Raw genomic sequence first — 18,287 nt, forward strand, 5'->3', positions numbered from 1 at the left:
AGAGCAAAGTTTCTGACATTTTTTGCTGTGAGTAGGAGAAAGGCAGTCACTTCAAAGAAGGCTGGTTTTTGACTACATGGCCCAGTTGGTCCTGGCTGAAGGCAGGGGCTAGCTAGGGCCCCACCCCAGCCCCATTCATCCAGCACAAACTACAAACTTGTATACATTCTTTGAGTTTGTGTGCCCTGCTGGAAGGGCCCAGGAAGGCTTCCAGAAGGGAAGACCAGCAAGGAGGAGGAGGAGGAGGAGGAGGAGGGAGAACAGAGGGTAAATGAGGGAATGAGGAAGAAAGAGCAAATGCAAGTACCAGAAAAGTAGAAAATTATATTTAGCTGAATTAGATAGAGCTCAGAAGTCTGGTATTCTAAAGAGTTCCATAATTGGCTTTGAAGGGATCCAGTTACAAGAGGAGAAAAATATGAAGGAAGCGTAGATTAGGGTGAAGCTTAAAAGCCAACATGAGGAGGCAGCAGACTCCTTTATTCTCTGTTCCCCACCCACCCACCGGAGTGCATCCCCCGTGTGCTTCTGGGTGGTCCTGTGGACTAAACCACCTTGGGTAGTTGCTCAGTATAGCTGTCACCACGCCTCCCCTCCCCCACACCTAACAGAAGCAAAATTCCTTTCTAGAGAGAAAGTTCACCCTGCATTAAATAGATCCTTAAAAGGACGGTGCAGTTTGACTCCACTTCCCCTTACTTTGGAGTTATTCACAACTGGTAAGGTTACTGGAAAGCACATTTATCACTCTTGCCTGAAAGCTCACACCAGGGTAATTCTGCACAGTCTTTTTCAAAGATTGACACCACAGCAAAGCTGGCTTTAGTTCTCCCTTCTTTCTCCCCAGCACTCAATGTGCGCCCCAATTTCCAATCCCAATCCAATTTCTAGGAAATCCTCTCCCGTGAGCAGGATGTGGGTTTGCCCACATCTAGCTGGTGAAGAGCAGATAGGCTCCTTCATTAGTGTAGGTTCAGAGCCCAAAGGGGCCTACGGCTGCTAGAGTCACTTTCCAGTAGGCAGGGGCGTTCATGTGCCCAGGAAGATAACGTTAATAGTCCTAGCTAACATTTATGGAACACTGGTTACGACTGTGGTATTCCAAATGGATTATTATCTTTTTTTAACTTTCACAACAGCCTAGAAGGCAGGCACTGCTTGCATTGCTCTAGCACATCAGCCCATGCAGGGCCTTTGCACTTGGGGCTAGTTCTGCCTGAGTTCTTCCCCCTTTACCAGCTTGGCATGCTACTCATCTCCTGCAGGTCTGCTCTTAGATGTCACCATCTCAAAAAAGCCTTTGCTGACCACCCGTTAAAACTTAAGCACGTCCAATCACCCAAGATCTCCCATCTCCCCTCTCTTCCTCATATTCATCATCACAGCACACACTACATGTCTAACCTACTTACTTTGTTGAGGTTGAATGAAAACCATAATATCATCATCGTAACTATTTTACAGACTAGGAAAGAGAAGTTCAAAGAAATTAGCTAGCGTGTCCCAGGTTATATGGAAAATAAGTAGCAGATCTAGAATTAACCAGTGTTTGTTGGCTTGGACGTTTTAGTTTTTTACAAATGATGAGCCTGCCTCTCCCTACCAGGCTGGCTAGATGCTTCACTGCCCGAGATGATGTCTCATTTGCCTCCCAAGAAGGGCGAGTCAGCTCCAGTGGCCACGTAACTCTGATCAGTTGAATGTGAATATCACATTCAATATCACGTATCACATTCAAGATACAAATGGAAGATAATGGCGCCATAACTTCTTGGGGGCCCGGGCCATGAGACGGCTGCCCTACAGAAGCTGGACCAGGAGGGGACACAGCCTTTGTTGGAAACATTGTCCCCACTCAAGAGGGCACAGAGGAGGGGTGCCTGCCCTCTCCTCCCACCCTCCAGTTTGTTGCTGAAGTTTACAACCAGGAGTCAGCCATGAAGGATCCCAAGTGATTTGCTACGTAGGAATGAGTGTCCCGGGAACAGAGGAGGGCAGAGCATGGACAACATGACGCTTGTGCATACCTGGCACGGAAGAGGCGCTCTTTCCATCCCATAAACAGGGCGAAAAGCACAGAAGGCAGCTGTAACCTCTGCATGCTTCCCTGAAGGTGTCCCCAGTGCCTGCTCTTTCTTTGAGCTCGTGGGCAAGTGGATAATGAAGGTGACGCCCTGTTGTGCTCTTCCACGCGAGCTCGCTTCAAGGTGGAAGTTGTAGGAAGCTTCTTGCCCTTGTAGCAGTTCATTATTAGCGCCACGTCCCGGCCGGCGCTAGCGCACGAGCACCTGGTCAGAACTGCTCGGCCATCCAAGCCACCTCCCCCTTCTCAGGAGGCAAATGAGACATCATCTTGTGCAGCGAAGCATCTAGCCAGACTGGGAGAAGAGGCAGGCTCATTATTTGTAAAAAAAATTAAAATCTCCATGCCAACAACCCGGTCAGCAGATCTGACTTCTGTTCAAAGAGTTGTAGGCATTTTTCAATAGCTAGTGTGTAGTCCATGGGGTGTCAGAGTCTCTCGCCCTCCGCCACCCCAGGGGGCTGTGCAGTGCTGTCCTGGGCTTTTGCATCTGCCCTCGGTTTTTCCAAGGATTGCACTGTGCTCCGTTTTATTCAGTGGCAATTTTAAGGCCAGTATCTTGGTATGACTCTCTATATTATTCCCTCTTACAGCTGTAGAAAATATTTTCTCTTTCCTGAGATAGGCTAGAGAGTCTTTAATAACCACCTTAACTATGGTGGTCTGGGCGCAGCTGGAATGTGTTTGTTCAGTATCTGTTATCTCTCGCTGTCTGATGGACTGGCTGGGAAGGACCGACTTGGCTCAGAGCAGATCCTGTAAGAGACTTGACCTCCTGGTGGATTTTCTGGGTGGGAGGAGAGACAGAAACATGGATCAGTGAACATAATTTCTGCCTTGGGTTTTTCTTATCACCTACTGTCTAAATGGACAGAATTACTTGCCTTCTGTGATTTAATGATTAGCTGAAAATCTGTCCAAATCCGGAAAATGACAATAATTGCTTTTCCGGGACTGCTATAACAAAATACCACAAACCAAGTGGCTGGCGTAAGACAGAAATTTATTACTCTGAGCTCTAAAGGCCGGAAGTCCAAGTTAAGGTGTTGGCCAGACCGTGCTCTCTCTGGAGCCCCTGGGGGAGATCCTTCCTCGCCTCTTCCATTTCCGGTAGCCCAGGCAGTCCTTGGCTTGCAGCAGCGTGTCACACAGCCCTCTTCCTTTTGTGTCTGTCTTTGTCCCCTCTTCTTATAAGGACACCAGCCAATGAATTGGGGTCCACCCTAATGCAGTATGACCTCATCTTAACTTGATTACAACTGCATACACCTTATTTCCAAATAAGGTCACATTCGCAGATATTGAGGACTTGAACATACCTTTTTGGGGAGACATAATTGAACCCATAACAACACTTTTCCTCAACTTTTTATTTGCAGAGCGCTCTCTGGTTAAAAGGCACTACTTGTGGAATCTTCTCAGGTGTGTGGGGTTGGCCAGGAATGACCCCTCTGCTTTGTCAGATGAGTCTAAGAGCACTAAGGAAAGCTGAGATGAGTTTGGACAGATTGATAGAGAGAAGCGGAGAGTTGGAGTTGGAAAGAAGTAGGAAACTTCTACTTTTTTACTTTACTGGAGGAAAGGTGGGATTCTCAGGGACTTGGATGCTTGTCCTTTCTTTACTTTGTGTTAGTTGTTTTGCTTTGAGCCTCAGTTTCTTCAGGGCAGTAGGGATAGAGGAGATGGATTTGATAACCTTCTTTGAGGTTTTTGCTTGGTTGGTTTTTTGCTTAATATTCTTTGATTTCTAAGAAGACTAGCAAAGTGGACAGCAGGTGTCACGCAGCTGAAAAAGTGGGTGACACTTTGAAAAGTCTCTGTTGTTGTAGGCACAAAGCCAAATGTCGCTTGTCTCCAATCGGCTTTGGGACCCACATTCCTTTGCTTTAAAAGTGATCAGAAAAATATATGAGGAACTCCTACAAAACCAGTAAGAAAAAGACAACCCAATAGAAAACTGAGCATAAGAACAGGCACTTCTCAAAAGAGGATACCCGAAGGGCAATTAACACATAAAAAGGCTGTGAGCTTCATTAGTCATAAAAAATGCAAATTAAAATCCATATGGTTATACCACTACACAAAGTTTAGACCTTTACTAGGAGGTCTAAAATGCAAAAAGTCAGACAAAACCAGTTTTCAGTGTGACCATAGAGCAATTGGACTCTCAAGGACCATTTTGCAGTATCTGCTTAACCTGAGGATAGGCACACCTAATGTGGCCATACATATGACATCAGAAGACGTGGTTGAGAATGTTTATAATAGCTTTCAAAATTGGAAACAACCCAAATGGCCATCAGCAATATAATGGAAAAATGGAATAAGGTACATTTGCATTATAGATGACACAGCATTAAGATGAACAAACTACAACCACATGCACTAATATGGAAGGATTTCACAAACTAATATGGAGCCGAAAGACCAGTCCCAGAAAGGGTACATACTGTGTGATTCAATTTACATAAAGTTCAGAAATGGATAAAACTGCACAGTGGTGCAAAAGCAAGGATTGTGGGTATGTATATGTTTAACTAAAAAAGGGGGATTCTGGCCTGTTAGTGGTGTTCTTTTTCTTGGCCTGGATTCTCATTACAAGGGTGAGTTTGGTTGGTGAAAATTCATTAAGCTATACACTTATGATCTGTGCACTATTATACTTCAATTAAAAGTTTGCTTAAAATAAAAGTTTGCAAAAAATAAATAAATAAAAGAATCTGCAAGTCTAGGTTAAAAAGTGTTTTCCAGCCACCAAACCCTTCGTGTTCTTAGTCCTATCACAACCATGGCCAGATGAATCCTGTCCGGGAGATGAAGAGGAAGTATGCAGTGCTGTTCCACTTCCCATGACATGACACCCACCACACCCTCCTTTGGGAGCCCACCCTGTCTGCCTAGAACATGCCTCGCTCTTTGAGCACATGGGACACCTCCACACTCTGTTGAGTAGGGCGTGTTCTTTCTCTCTCCCTATACGTTGTGCCTGAAACATAGAAGTTGCTCAAACATTATTTATTGAATGAATGAATGAATACGTGAATAACCACCATCCATGCATGAGGTTTGAGCAGCCCTTTGTACTTCAACCCATCCACGCTTGCAAAAAACCCAGTAAAAAAAGTCAGAGCTTTAGGAGGTAGAAGGAGTTCCATCCTCTCTCTCTTTCTCTCTCTCTCTCTCTGGCAAACAGCTTTTAGGAAGAAAAAATTTAAAACAGCGAAAACTAGACTACGGCACCTTTTAATTTATATGATCAAAAGTGAGTTCCAGGTAAAATCAGCAGGGGATTTTAAATTAAGTGGTTTTTAATAAACTCGCCTTCTGTTGGGTCGTGCGTAAGAAGACAGCTCTCTCACTTCAAAGCAGAAGGGAGGAAAGTCGTGATCGTGAGGGTCATTTTCATAAACGTTCCCAGATGAGAGTCGCATGCACCCCAGGGCCCTTGCCGAGCACCCCTCAGTGCCCACGTCGGGTTTCTCTGGTTCAAACCAGCAAAGCCACAGAACCAGTAAAGGACTAAGGGACAAATCTTCATTTTCACGTAGTGGCCTTTGCAGTGCAGGTGGAGCGGGGAGCTGAGGAATGCAGGCAAAAGCAGTGCGGACTCAGAGTGAAGGTAGCAGTGCTATCCTACCAGATTCCGCATGCAGAGGGGGCAGCAGTTCTGAAAAGGTGGGGTGATGTGACCCCCTATAAGATTTCCCATGCACGTTGATGTTCCAAGTGTTGTTTCACTTTATTTAACCCATCTTCTACATTTGTTTAATTTTGCTTTCCATACCTACTGGAATGTTCCCATATCTACTGGAATGCTCCCACACATCCTACAAGAATGCCACAATACACTGGGGGAAACACTGAGTTTGAGAATAAAAGGTTTAATCTGAACCCTTCTCTGAACCTGGTCTGTAGGAGTCATGTAGCCACTTTGGATTCAGTTTCTCCTGCTGAATCAAGGAGGCATGTGGTCGAAAGTGCCCAAGCCAATTCTAGCCATATTCTTTAGCTTGGCTAGAGAATAAAAGTGAGCACAGGGAGGAAGAGAGGGATGGAGAGAACAGTGGCAGGACCTCCTCTTAAACAGCAGGCTTCCTAACACAAGCTTAGCCATCCCCTTTGCTGAGAGCATTTCAAGGGGGAGGGGGGGTTGCCTGCCAGAGGGACTCCTATACATGCTGTGCATTTAGTTGGGTAGGTTCAGATGAAGAAAGAAGCAAATCTCCCTAACCTGCGGGAGGGCAGGTTGACATAAGTTAGCTTTGGAACAGGGTCCTGCTTTGAATGTTTCTTGCCCCTCTCCCCCAAAGCCCCACCCCCACCCCAGTGACCCATGGTCACTTATCCCGGATCAGGCCCTACCCTAGGTCTGCTGCTCCAGTTTCACACAGGATGGTCCCCAGGGAAGCCCTGCCTTGCCTGGCCTTTATGATGCTTGGCATCTTCCGAGGGTTTTACAGAGGCAATCTGGTTATGACCTGTGGTCTTCTCAAAGTCCTTCAAACATTTACTCACTGCTCCTCCAGGAGCTGCTGTTTTGTTTTGGCTGTAGGCCAATTCAACTATGCCCCACCTTGTTTAGTTATGGGCATGTATGCAGACGCACTGCATGGAGATGGACACACATGCAAACACACACACACACACACACACACACGGCATGCTTGAAAGGTCACGTGGTTGGAAGTCAAAGAGTGAAATTAATTTTGCCACTCTCTCGCCACATGTGAGCCTTAGTTTCTTCACCTGTAAAATGGGGATAACTCCATCTGCCTTGCAGGTTTGCCGTAAGAATTGAAGGTCATCTAAGTACTTTGTCGCTAGTATACAGCAGTGACTTGATAAATAGTAGGTAGCATAATCATTGTCACCATTTTTAGCCTATTCTTTCTTTTGTAGTTGCACTGGCAAAAAGCAATATCTGGCTTTAAAAAAACGTTATTCTCACTTTCCTGTCTGCATAGACATCTGCTTTTCTTTTCTTGCCATCTTGGCTACATAGTCCATCATATTCCATCTGGGAAAAAGAAACATTGCCCTCTGATCCGCAGATGAAACGCCCTGCCCCTGGACCAGATGTTCATGAGAGAATCCTTTGATTTTTAATTTATTCATTCATTTACTTATTTAGCACTGGTGTCTCCTGCTCCCGGCACAGCAGCTGTAGGTAAAGCCCTGCGGGTCACCTGCAGCCCGGCCAGCGCCACTGACAGTCCCTGTCGAGTGTAAGTCACAGTCTCTGTGCGGAGCCCTGCGGGGCAAAGGGCTCGCTCTGCGCTCCCAGACCCCAACTACAAGGCTGGAAATGGGCGGATCTGCCAGCAGCGAATGCCAGGCGAAGGCCAAAGTCAAGCCCTTTTGGCACTACCTTCCTCGTGACAGCAGAAAAGCAGTGTCAAAATCTGACTTGGGACGTGCATTCCAAAGCCAAATCTGTGTCATTCCAGCTTGAAAAGGTCCAATTTCAGATGGAGCCATTTTCGTTATTGTAACCAGTATTCACTTAAAAAGCCTGTTTCCACTTTGCATGCATACACATAATTTGTATTCATTCCAGTGGGAATTATGCAGGTTCAGTGAGTGATAATTAGGCACCTTAATGAGGAAATGTATAGTTTCTGCAACTGTTATTTATTAAGCTTTTATGTACCACTCCATAGTCTGAAAGCCCTTTACAACCATTAGTTGGGATACCTCCCCAGCACCGTAGAAGTGAGGTCAATAAAGAGAGTTCTGTTTCCCTTGGAAATGTTGTTTTTCAATTCTTTTATGACTGGAGTGAAAACTCCTAGCCTCAGAAGAAACAGGCAGATTCTCTTATCTGCTTATATTAATGTGATTTTATTTAACATCCTAAACAGACTCCTTAGCTGCTTAAGAACACGATTTATGCACATAATTTTTCCAGATGGTGGATTTTCTTTCCTTTATTATTATTTTCTTTCCGGGGCTGTATTTCTTAGCTGCCACTTGGAATAACCCCAAGGGTTCTCCTAAACATGGTGGTCGTGACACCATAAGCTGACTATTGTCAGAAGACCGAGAAGGCTGTGGGCCTGGAAATATTTCAAAATATTGAAGGTATTTCAAGCATCCGATACATTCAACACACACAAGGGGATTTTGAAGATTATTTGAATGATCAGTGAATTCAGGATAGTAAAGGATTTACTAGGTGTGAACATTATCGACTAACATTTCTCCCTTCAGCATTAATGGGTACTCTTCCTACTATACTCGACACCTTCAAAGGCATACTTTTTTATTCATGAGAATCATCTTGGAGTTCATGTGAGATTGTCATTGTATTATTATACAAATAAGGAACTGAGGGTCGGAGTCCAGTGACCTTTTCAGGAGTCATAGTGGTAGTGAGGAAGGATATCAGGTCTCAAACCCAGGACTGTGTTTTCCAAATCCACTAGTCTCATTTTTATTGGGGTTTTCTTAACATACAGCGTTTTCTTCTGGGGTAGCTACAAAAAATACCTGTGTTCTCATAATTGATTCTGCTGTGTCATTCTGAGAATGTGAGGATATTTATTATATGAATAACCTGTGGTTAATTATAGATGTATGAGCAAAGACAAATGTTTTCATCCAAGCTAGACAACTTTATGCATCCTCCTTTTAATTTTTTTTTGGAGGGGGTAGGAGAGGGGAATGAGTCATTACCTTTCAAGTTCTGCTCTTAGATCTGGAGGAAAGTGTTTGCTGCCTTCTAGACATGCCGCAGCCCGTTCCTTTGAAACTCCTGCCCTGAAGGGAGAAGCCTTCTGGCTGGGCCTAAACTTTTCCCTAATTCTTCTCCCCAGACCACAGCCGGTTTCCCTGTCCCCAGGGTCTTTCCCATCTCCTATTTATCACAGTGCTTTGCATGTTCTCCTTTACCCATCCCCTCTCCCTAGCAGCCCTTTCTGCCTGAGGACAAGGACCTCGTTCTACACACTGCTCAATCCCCAGTTAGCCCAATGACTGGCACCATAACAGGTTCTCCAAAAACATTCTCTAAAATGAATTGTAGAAAAATGAACTTTTAAATGCAGGACCCATGAATAAAGGCAGGCCGGGTCCCCAATCAATAGTCTTGTTGGCGTGTCCGTGGTAGCTGGCGTGTGGCCTGGCTGTGGGGCCTGGGAGCCCGGATTCCCATGCACTCGTGTGGGCGTATGTTGGCCAAGCACACGTTCGGCGTTTACGTTCAGCAGGAAACACAGTCTTTTAAAATGTCAAGATGTGAAGAAAAGCCGTCCATGGGCGCTGCTGGCCCGGGGAGCCCAGGGTCTTCATTGATTTTGATATTCTAACAGGCGTCCTCAAAGTACGGCCCGCGGGCCACATGCGGGTGTTTTTACCCGTTTGTTCTTTTACTTCAAAATAAGATATGTGCAGTGTGCATAGGAATTTGTTCATAATTTTTTTAAAACTATAGTCCGGCCCTCCAACGGTCTGAGGGACGGTGAACCCACCCCCTATTTAAAAAGTTTGAGGACCTCTGAATAAAGACCCTTCCCCAGACAGGCAGTAGGAAGCGCTTGCCGGCACCGTGACATTGGGAGAGCGACCCCCTTCCCACGTCGCTACAAAACCAACGATCGTGCCCCACCTGCCTCCTTTCTAAAAATGTTGTGAGATGAGAGGAGACCCAGGGTGCTGTAAGTGAAATTTGTAAGCTTTGTGACATGTTTGCTCATGAATTTTTCTGTTTGTTTTGGATTCCGCATCTTGGTTGAGTCGGGAAACAGAGAGTGGTATGTTTAGTAAATTTTCCGGGATTCTGAAGAGAAAACCAGCCTGAGTATTGGCACATTGAGTTTGCAGAGGCAGAGGGCGAGGGGCCTCGTGGCAGGGTGCCAGCGTGCTGGTTTTGCTGGAAGGAACGGTACCGTTAAAAGGGAGAAATTAAATTGCAGCAAGGTCTGGCCACAAGCAAGGGTTGTAGCGTGTTCTGTAGACTTCCCTGAGACGCCAGGGGCCTTTGATCATGTGAAATGGCATGATGTTGCAACATTGGAGGTTGGATTTTCTAAGAGAGATTCAGCCATGTTCAGTCTCTTACTCAAAATCCTTCTCTGGCTTCCCAACAGTGTGCCACACATGGGTGACATGTGCCAAAATAGTCATCCCCTCAACCACGGGGGCACTTGCATTGGGCCTGGGGCAGCCGGAACCCCTGGATCAGCCCTTCCAGCCACAAGCAGCTTATTCTGTTAACCCCGATGGGTCATCTGTGTGGAAAATGGCGTGAAGATGGTTGGAAAGCACCTGTTTTGCATAGATTCAAGGCTATTCTGATCCGTTGCCTGTTTTCCTGTTCAGGCCCAGGTCCTGGCATTTGCCAAAGCATTCGATCGAAACCACGCTACTTCTTGCCACGCTGTCTTGCCACCCAGTCTTGCCACGCTGTCTCCTGCCTTCATGCCTCTGTCCCTGTTCTCTCCTCAGGTGCTCCTTGCTCCCCTGTCTGCCCAGCCAAATGCTAGCTCAGCCAGCTCAGGCCTCCCGCTGGACTCCCTTCGTAGGCAGTGCACGTTCTCGGCGTCTGCCGCCCTCACGTTGAATTATGGCAGTGCGTGTCTTGTACATGTGCTCATCATTGTGTTTCCATAAAAGGGCCTGGCAAAGATTGCATATTACACTACCAGTAAATATATGCTGAATTAATATTTTGAAGAAGGCCCATTCGATTGGGGAAAGTAGGGAAGAAAAAGAAGTACAAGTCTATTTCTATTAGTTCATGCATGATCGGCGCTCAGTAAATAACTGTTGAATGAATGAATAAAAGAAGAGATGTAAAAGCTGTTTCCAATGTGGAATCCCTGAGACTTAGTAATGGCCTGACTATGAGGAAGGAAGATGGAGTAGTCGAAGATGTTTCGAGACAAGCAGCACCATCAACAAAGCTATCCCTGTCCAACTCTGGAAGCTGTACCCTAGCTAAGCTCTCAAGCATGTACCCAGCGAAACATGAATGGTGATTAAGTGTTTGTTGCAGCATTCTAGGAAACAACCAAAATGTCCTTCGGTAGGGGAATGCAAAAATAAATCATAGTATATTTATCAAATGAATGAAGTTCTTACAGAGAATAAACTAGATACTGAAATACTAACATGGTTGAATCTCAAAGACATACCAGTGGGTAAAAAGACAAGTTGGCTTAGGAAATATGTAATACAGAACACAGTGAAAATACCATAGATTTATCATTAAATACGTATAGAATAAAAATATAAAAACATGCACAGAAATGAAACACAAGCACCACAAGATACTGGCTGCCTCGGAGGAAGAAATGAGGTTGAATGAGATGGAGGAACTTTTGATTTATCTGTAACATTTTATTTTTTTTTTAACAGCAAATGTGACTATCAGTTAGCATCTATTACATCTGGGTGGTAGGCATTATATTGGTTTTTGTAATTTTCTGTTGGTTTGAAATAGTTTATAATTTTTAAAAATTAAATTGAAATCACACAAAAGGAAAGGTTGGCTAGCTGGGAGAATGGTCTTGCATTTCTGCGTTTAGTCTGTCATTTTAGACATCCCCACTTTTCAGGGAGCCTGACAAATGATGCTGAATCACATCTGCCACTTGGGACTCGCCAAGTCTTAACGCCACTTAAAAGCAACTGTTCTCAGCTCCGTCTCCAAAGCCTGATAGATCTACCACGGACCTCTCTAGAGGCTTCAAAATGTGCCTTACTATCTTTGATCATTTATTTACAGCTTGCATCCCCCCTCCATTTTTACTCTGTATTGGAGCATCCGTCCAACCTAATTAGAACTAGTTTTGTGCAATAAGATTTAATGAAATTCTTTCACATGTTTGACTGGAATCTATTTTCTTGAATCAGTCACCAGTGACTTACACCACTGTACTCTCTGGGTTTGTAACTTTGTAAATGTTTCTTTTCCCTTCTCCCCAAAAGAAGCAATGATATGTTTGTAGTGAGTGTTACCATTCCTAAAACTGTCTCCATATTTGGGGAACAGTTTCATCTATGAGTTGGAATAAGCATGCACTGGCTCGAGGGGGCCAGTTGAGTCCCTTTCTCCCCAACTTACTGTTCAATGTCATCACATTGCTAGCTTGAAATTAGCCATGATGGGAGTACTTACACCATGGCAATTGGCAGATACTACGTTTTTGTTTTTCCCCAGGAGAGCTGGTATTTAAACATTACCAGCCTACCACAAGAGGGGATGAGAAACCCAGAGTCAAAAAAGAAGCCTTGGCCTGAGCCCCATGGCTCCAGAGCAGTAGCGCTGGGTCCATGTGATTCGCTTGCTTTGGAGTCAGGCAGATCTGAGTTTGAGTCTGGCATAGCTACTTTTGAAGTGTGAATTGGACAAGTGTCTGACTTAGCCCTTCAGTTTTCTCACCTATAAAATAAAGATGACAAAATCTATCTTTTAGACATCTTGAGATCGTTAAAGAAAATGATACATGCAAAAAAAAAAAAAAACCTAACAAAGCACAAAGGAGATGTGCAAGAGATGTAGTTTGCCCTTGTGACTTACAAGTTCAGATCTCTGTGCATTATCCCATTCTTCTCATTACCATTTATATACTTTATTTTTTTTTATTTCAACTCTACCTGAGCAAACACCCTTCACTAAATGGTGAATATACTTTTTCTTCAAATAGGTACAACTGGAATAAGTGAAAAGTCTTAGAGTTGACATTTATGTGTAATTTGGGGAAATCTATTTCTTTCCTACAATTTTAGAAATGCATGTACTAGGTATCAGCTGAGATCATTTTTCAACTGCCCGGAGTTTTCTCCACTGACCATTCTGCTGAGCTAAGCATCCTGAAGAGGATTGCTTTGGGGACCCATGGGTGCTACAATTCCATCCACCAAATTAACTGCAGTGGCCTGCAGGGAAATTCTCTTGGCTTTCTATGTTCTGTGCTCTGTGAGGGTTTTTTTTTTTTTTTTTTTTTTTTTTGCACAGTCTAACTGACCTGGTGGTAGATAGCTACTTCTGAGCCATTCAGCTAAGTCAAAATGTGCGTTCCTTTTTAGATTTTAATTAATTAATTTTTTTGCCTGGGTAATGCCTTTAGTTGTTTTAACACTTTTAAAGATACAAAAGCATTTGTACAATGAGAATTTCCCTCCCATTCACCTCGGTCCCGCTCCACAAAAACTGACAAAAAAAAAAAAAAAAAAAAAGAAGGAACCAACCTCTTATTGCTGGTTTCTTACATGCTTTTGAAGCTCATCTTAAAGGCCCAGTGTGGGCTTTGCCTTTACCATAGCTGAGATAAGTGCCGATTGTGGGTGGGCCAGAGAAGACCCTGTTGACATCGGGAACACTGAGACAGACCCCATGGCTTGTCAGTAATTGCCAAGCAAATTGACAAAGTGGTGCCCAGAATAAAGTCACAGAGGAGCTAATTTTTATCTGTAAAGATAAACAAAATTTATATGCTACAAATTCCATCTGTCAGCTAACCTTAGGTAGGTTGTTGTACCTCTGGGGAAAAGCATAGGAGAAACCGTAATGTTTATAAGAAATGTACTAAGTATCAGGGGCAGAGCTAAGATCTTTATTTCATCACTGTGGTCAACATAACATAAATTTACCATTTTGACCATATTTGTGTGTACACGTCAGTGGCATCGAGTCCACTCACATTGTTGTGCAAACCTCACCACCATACCATCTGCAGCAAAAGCACTAGGCTCTTCCTGCTCATCTCATTCCTTACAGCAGCCCTTTGAGGTCTGTGTCACTCTTCTCCATACGACAAGGACGTCCAGACAAATGGTCTAAAGTCTCATGCCAAGTAACTGGCAGAGCCTAGGCTTGGACCCAGGTATTTTCATCTCCAGCACGTGTGCCCCATATGGTGAGGTCTCACTGGGAAAACTTCCAGAGGGAAGACTTCTCTGCAGCAATGCTTGGGACTCTTCTCTGCACAGCACGTTGTCCCCGAGAGGCTGTGGCCGTGTCGTGGACAGGTGTGCCTGGCTTTCTGCCTTACTGTTGCTTTTCGCTCCTCTCTCCTACGCCGCTGCCCAGGGGTGATCCTGCTGCTTCTGGACAAGCTGCGGAAGATGAAGTGGGAGCAGATGTGGAGGCTGACCGCGGAGAGGGAGCTCATGGGCATGCTGTCCACGTCCTTGGCCGACCAAGTGAGTGGCCACCGTAGAAGGTGCACGTGTTCCCGAGCACTCTGGGGCTGTTTCCCAAAGGCACTTAAAAGGAGATGAGTCTTGTTTTTCTACCTATTGTGTGACTCTGTACACTTGAGTAGAGCTGCCTTTTAAGCCAAGCCTTTTGCTTAGATCCTATACTAGTGGCCCTGTATGCATTTAAATGCATTTAAACAGAAAGGACAAACCACCTGGCTTTAGAAACCACCTTCTTTTCCAGGTAGTCTGAAAAAGTTCTTGAACTCCACCAAACTATTAACCAGTATTGATTTTAAAAAGCCCCATTTCTCACTTTGACTAGGAAAGGCAAGCGGGCTCAAATCTTGACCCTGGATCTACCAGGATCATCATTTAGATTTTGATATCCCTGTGGTATTGGTGGCCATCTGGAGACGCTAAGATGACATATGGGTTTTCTGCAATTCGTCCTTTTCATCCAAAGAGCGAGCTCAGTCTGCACGTTTTTGTTCAGTGTTCAAGACCCTGGTTCGTTGAATTCCTGCAAAGTTTTCTAACACAAAGGAAACAAGAACTACTGTAAGGTTATTTTGCTGTTTTGGTTTTTTTTTTTAAGCATTATTATTCTGTATTTCCCAAGCAGCCAGAAACTGAATTGCTTTTTCAACCATGAGATACAGCATAATGAATGAGTTAAAAAATAAAATAAAATAAAAAAAATTCCCAGGTAGCTATTTTAAACCGGAGGGGAAAACTGCCTGCCATCCTCATCTTTTAAGTCAGGCCACAATGACTTGAGCATGTCCCCAAAAGCTAGCAGTTCTATGTCCACGTCCAGTGGGGATAGATTATTCAGCCGTCTCCTGCCGAGAAGGCCCGTAACTCACCCCCTGGCACCGCCTGTCGGCAGCTAGTTAATGAGTATGGGCTGGTGCGAGAGCTTGGAGAAGAGCCCCAAAGAGGTGAAACCTCCCTAGACAAGTCAAAGTTGGCTTTCGAAATGGAGAATGCGTATTGTGGGCACCAAGGCCTGCAGGAATCCAAGGAGCATCCATCACTGAGCCCACCAAAAGCCCCGGGAAGCGCTGCTGAAGGGGAGGATCTATCATTTGTCTCAGCCCCTGAATTAGCAGGGTGACTTGTCATCACGCAGATTCCTCTCCAGGAGCTCAGGATGGATGACACTGGTTCCCGCATAGGATGGCAAGAGGGGAAGGAAAGAGACCTCATTTATTATGTGCCCACTCGGGTAGAGAACTCGCTCCCCGTGCGCCCCATGTGAGCTGGCTGGATAGCGCTTTAGAAGGCCGGCAGGACCCTTGAGCTTCCAGTGAGTCTGGGCCATTCGCCCTTCCCTGTCCAAGCATTATCTCTGGGTTCCCAGAGATTACCAGCAGGACAAATGCCCTCCAGTGTAAGCCAGCTTGTGCTCAAAGCAGGGGGCTCAAGAGAGGTCCTTTCGTGGGGACAGGGTGGGTGCCTTGGGAGCCGTCACTGTGAGCTGAACCTACCTGATTGTCTTGGCTGTGTCTTTGGCTTTTGTCCCCAGGATATTTTCAACGCTGTCATCAAACAAAACCCCTTCCTTGTGTACCAGCTCCCCTGCTTCTGGAACGTGCAGCTGTCGGACCACACCCGCTCCGAGCAGTGCTACAGAGACGTGTCTGATCTAAAGGTAGGGTCGCGACAAGCCACGCTGGGCTGCAGGGCACATCTGCAGAGGCGGAATAAGGTGCCCACACTTGGCAGAGAGAAGCTGAGCCGGGGGAGCCCCCGGAGCACGATGGCTAGAGTGCATGCGGTGGGAGAGGTGTGGGCACAGGAGAGCCTGTATCTTCTTTGTCCCCACCCTTATCTCAGCTTTCTGGAAAGCCTGAAGCCCCCTGGCGTAAGAACCGCCTTGTCTGGTTAGTCTGCTGCTGGTTCAGGTCAGCTCTCCAAAGCCATTTATTTCATTCAAGCAAAAACATGCCTTGAGGGCCTACTCTGTGCTCGGTGCTGCAGAAGTGGAAGTTAGCAGATAACTAACAACCTGCTTCCAAGTCATTCATGGCTTAGAAGAGAGAAATGGGTAAGGAAATAGGTTTAAAAGAAAATAATAGGTGCCATGACAGGTGTTGGGGGAGGAGGATGCAAACATAACTGTCTCCTTCTCCCTCGCAGAGAAAGGGTGGTGACGGAAAAGCCCTCACCATTGTTGTCTGGGCACCAAACACAGTGGTAGGACCTGGCCGTAGAAAGATGAAGACGACAGGTGTATCAGTTATCTACTGCCACAGAGAATGCTGCGTAATAAGCTACTGTAATCGTGGCCTAAATCAGTGACCATTTATTTAGTTCATGAGTCTACAGGTTGGCTGGAGGGTTCTCTGATCTTTGCTATCTTAACCAAGTGTCTGTAGTCAGTTTCAGACGGGATGGCCAGTGGCAGGGACAACTTGGCTACCCTCCAGTGGGTCTCTGTCTCATCAGCAGGACAGTCCGGGGTGTTCTCAGGGAGAGGCAGAGGTGGCAGAGGAAGCCCTAGAGCAATGGAGGAACTGGAGTTATTGTTGCTAATGTCCCATTGGCTGAAGTCATGATATGGCCGAGCCCGAAGTTAAGGAGTGTGCCAGAATCCCCCAGCTGCCGTGGGTAAAGAATTGAGCACAGCTCTCAAGCAACAGAACAGAGATTTGAACACAGGCCTGTCTGACACTAAGTGCATTTGCCTCTCAGGTTGTTTCAAAGAGGGAACAGATACATATATCCGCAGAGTTTCTTTCACATAAAGTTTATAGTCATGCCGGGTGTGGTGGTTCACGCCTGTAATCCTAGCACTCTGGAAGGCCGAGGCAGTAGGATCACTTGAGGTCAGGAGTTTGAGACCAGCCTAATCAAGAGCAAGACCCTGTCTCTGCTGAAAATAGAAAAAAAGAGTTGGGTGTGGTGGTACGTGCCTATAGTCCCAGCTAGTAAGGAGGCTGAGGCAGTAGGATCGCTTGAGCCCTGGAGTTGGATAGTGCTGTGAGCTTGGCTGACAGCACGGCACTCTTGCCTGGGTGACAGAGTGAGACTGTATCTCAAAAGTAAAATAAAATTTATATTATATTCATTGCCCAAGGGGCACTTAAGTAAGAAAAAGGATCCCAAACTCTGCTTTCCTACTAAGTTAGTCTTTTCCAATCAGCTTCTGGTTCATGTCCACATGTGCATATTATGTCTTATTTATAATCATAATGCACCTTGAATGTTTCTTTCTGCGTTTAATTTGTTTATATCATAAGCATTTTCTGGTTTCACCACATGGTGTTAATGAACATCATATCCTATACATCACACCCTTTACTTAGGCACTGCCTTGACCTTAATAGTTTTCAAATTTTCACAAATATAAATTATGTCATAATGAACAGCTTTGTCCATAAAGCACTTTCCTTCTTTGAGAATATTTTTGTGGCTTGCCTTTCCAGAGTGAAATCATAGCATTAAAAATAAAGAACTTGTTTTTACTACACTTGAAATTCATTGCAAAATATTAGTGCTATTTAAAAGAGAAGTGCATCATTCATTCTTTCAACCAAAATGTATGCAGTTCTTTCTATATATCATGTACTTGTTAGATATAAGGAAAACAGACGATACAGACAGAAATATTTCCAAGAATATCATGGTCTAAGAAGTTTGGAGGGGAGGAAAATAAAACCAATCCTATACAGTGAAAGTGCTGTATTGAAAACAATTTGAATGGTTTGAAAGCATAACTGCTCCGTCCATGAAGTAAGTAAAGAAAGCAGAGGCCAGAAACAATGAATCCTGAACACAGAATCCTTCTGTGAATCCAGAAGCAAAAGCAAAGAGCAGCTGGATATGCATTTGCCCCTGACTCCTATAAAGTTGCGTTGGTGTTGTAAGAAATACATTGAGTCTTTGTTCCTGGTTCTGGACACAGAGCTCCTAAAACCATTGAAATTTCCCGAGTGATAGAAGTGTCTTTTGTTATTTATATGAGCCCCTTTTGGACCATACCTGAGTTTATGCTCATGAGATGACTTAGGGTAGTGCCTCTAGGTGGCCTCAGGATGGGGCTGATCACCGG

The 18,287-nt window shown here is 45.0% G+C and overlaps 1 protein-coding gene across 5 annotated transcripts in view; it reads left to right on the plus strand.

Annotated features, from left to right (window-relative positions):
• LARGE1 (LARGE xylosyl- and glucuronyltransferase 1) overlaps window positions 1–18,287 on the plus strand; it is a 509,251-nt gene that overhangs the window by 408,675 nt on the left and 82,289 nt on the right. For all 5 annotated transcript variants that reach the window (XM_012752220.3, XM_012752215.3, XM_012752217.3 and 2 more), the window contains 2 exons: window positions 14,118–14,230; window positions 15,759–15,884. In XM_012752220.3, the coding sequence (XP_012607674.1) occupies window positions 14,118–14,230; window positions 15,759–15,884 (239 nt within the window). The remainder of the gene's footprint in view (window positions 1–14,117; window positions 14,231–15,758; window positions 15,885–18,287) is intronic.

Source organism: Microcebus murinus, chromosome 10, assembly GCF_040939455.1.
Source record: "Microcebus murinus isolate Inina chromosome 10, M.murinus_Inina_mat1.0, whole genome shotgun sequence".
Classification (NCBI taxonomy): Eukaryota; Metazoa; Chordata; class Mammalia; order Primates; family Cheirogaleidae; genus Microcebus; species Microcebus murinus.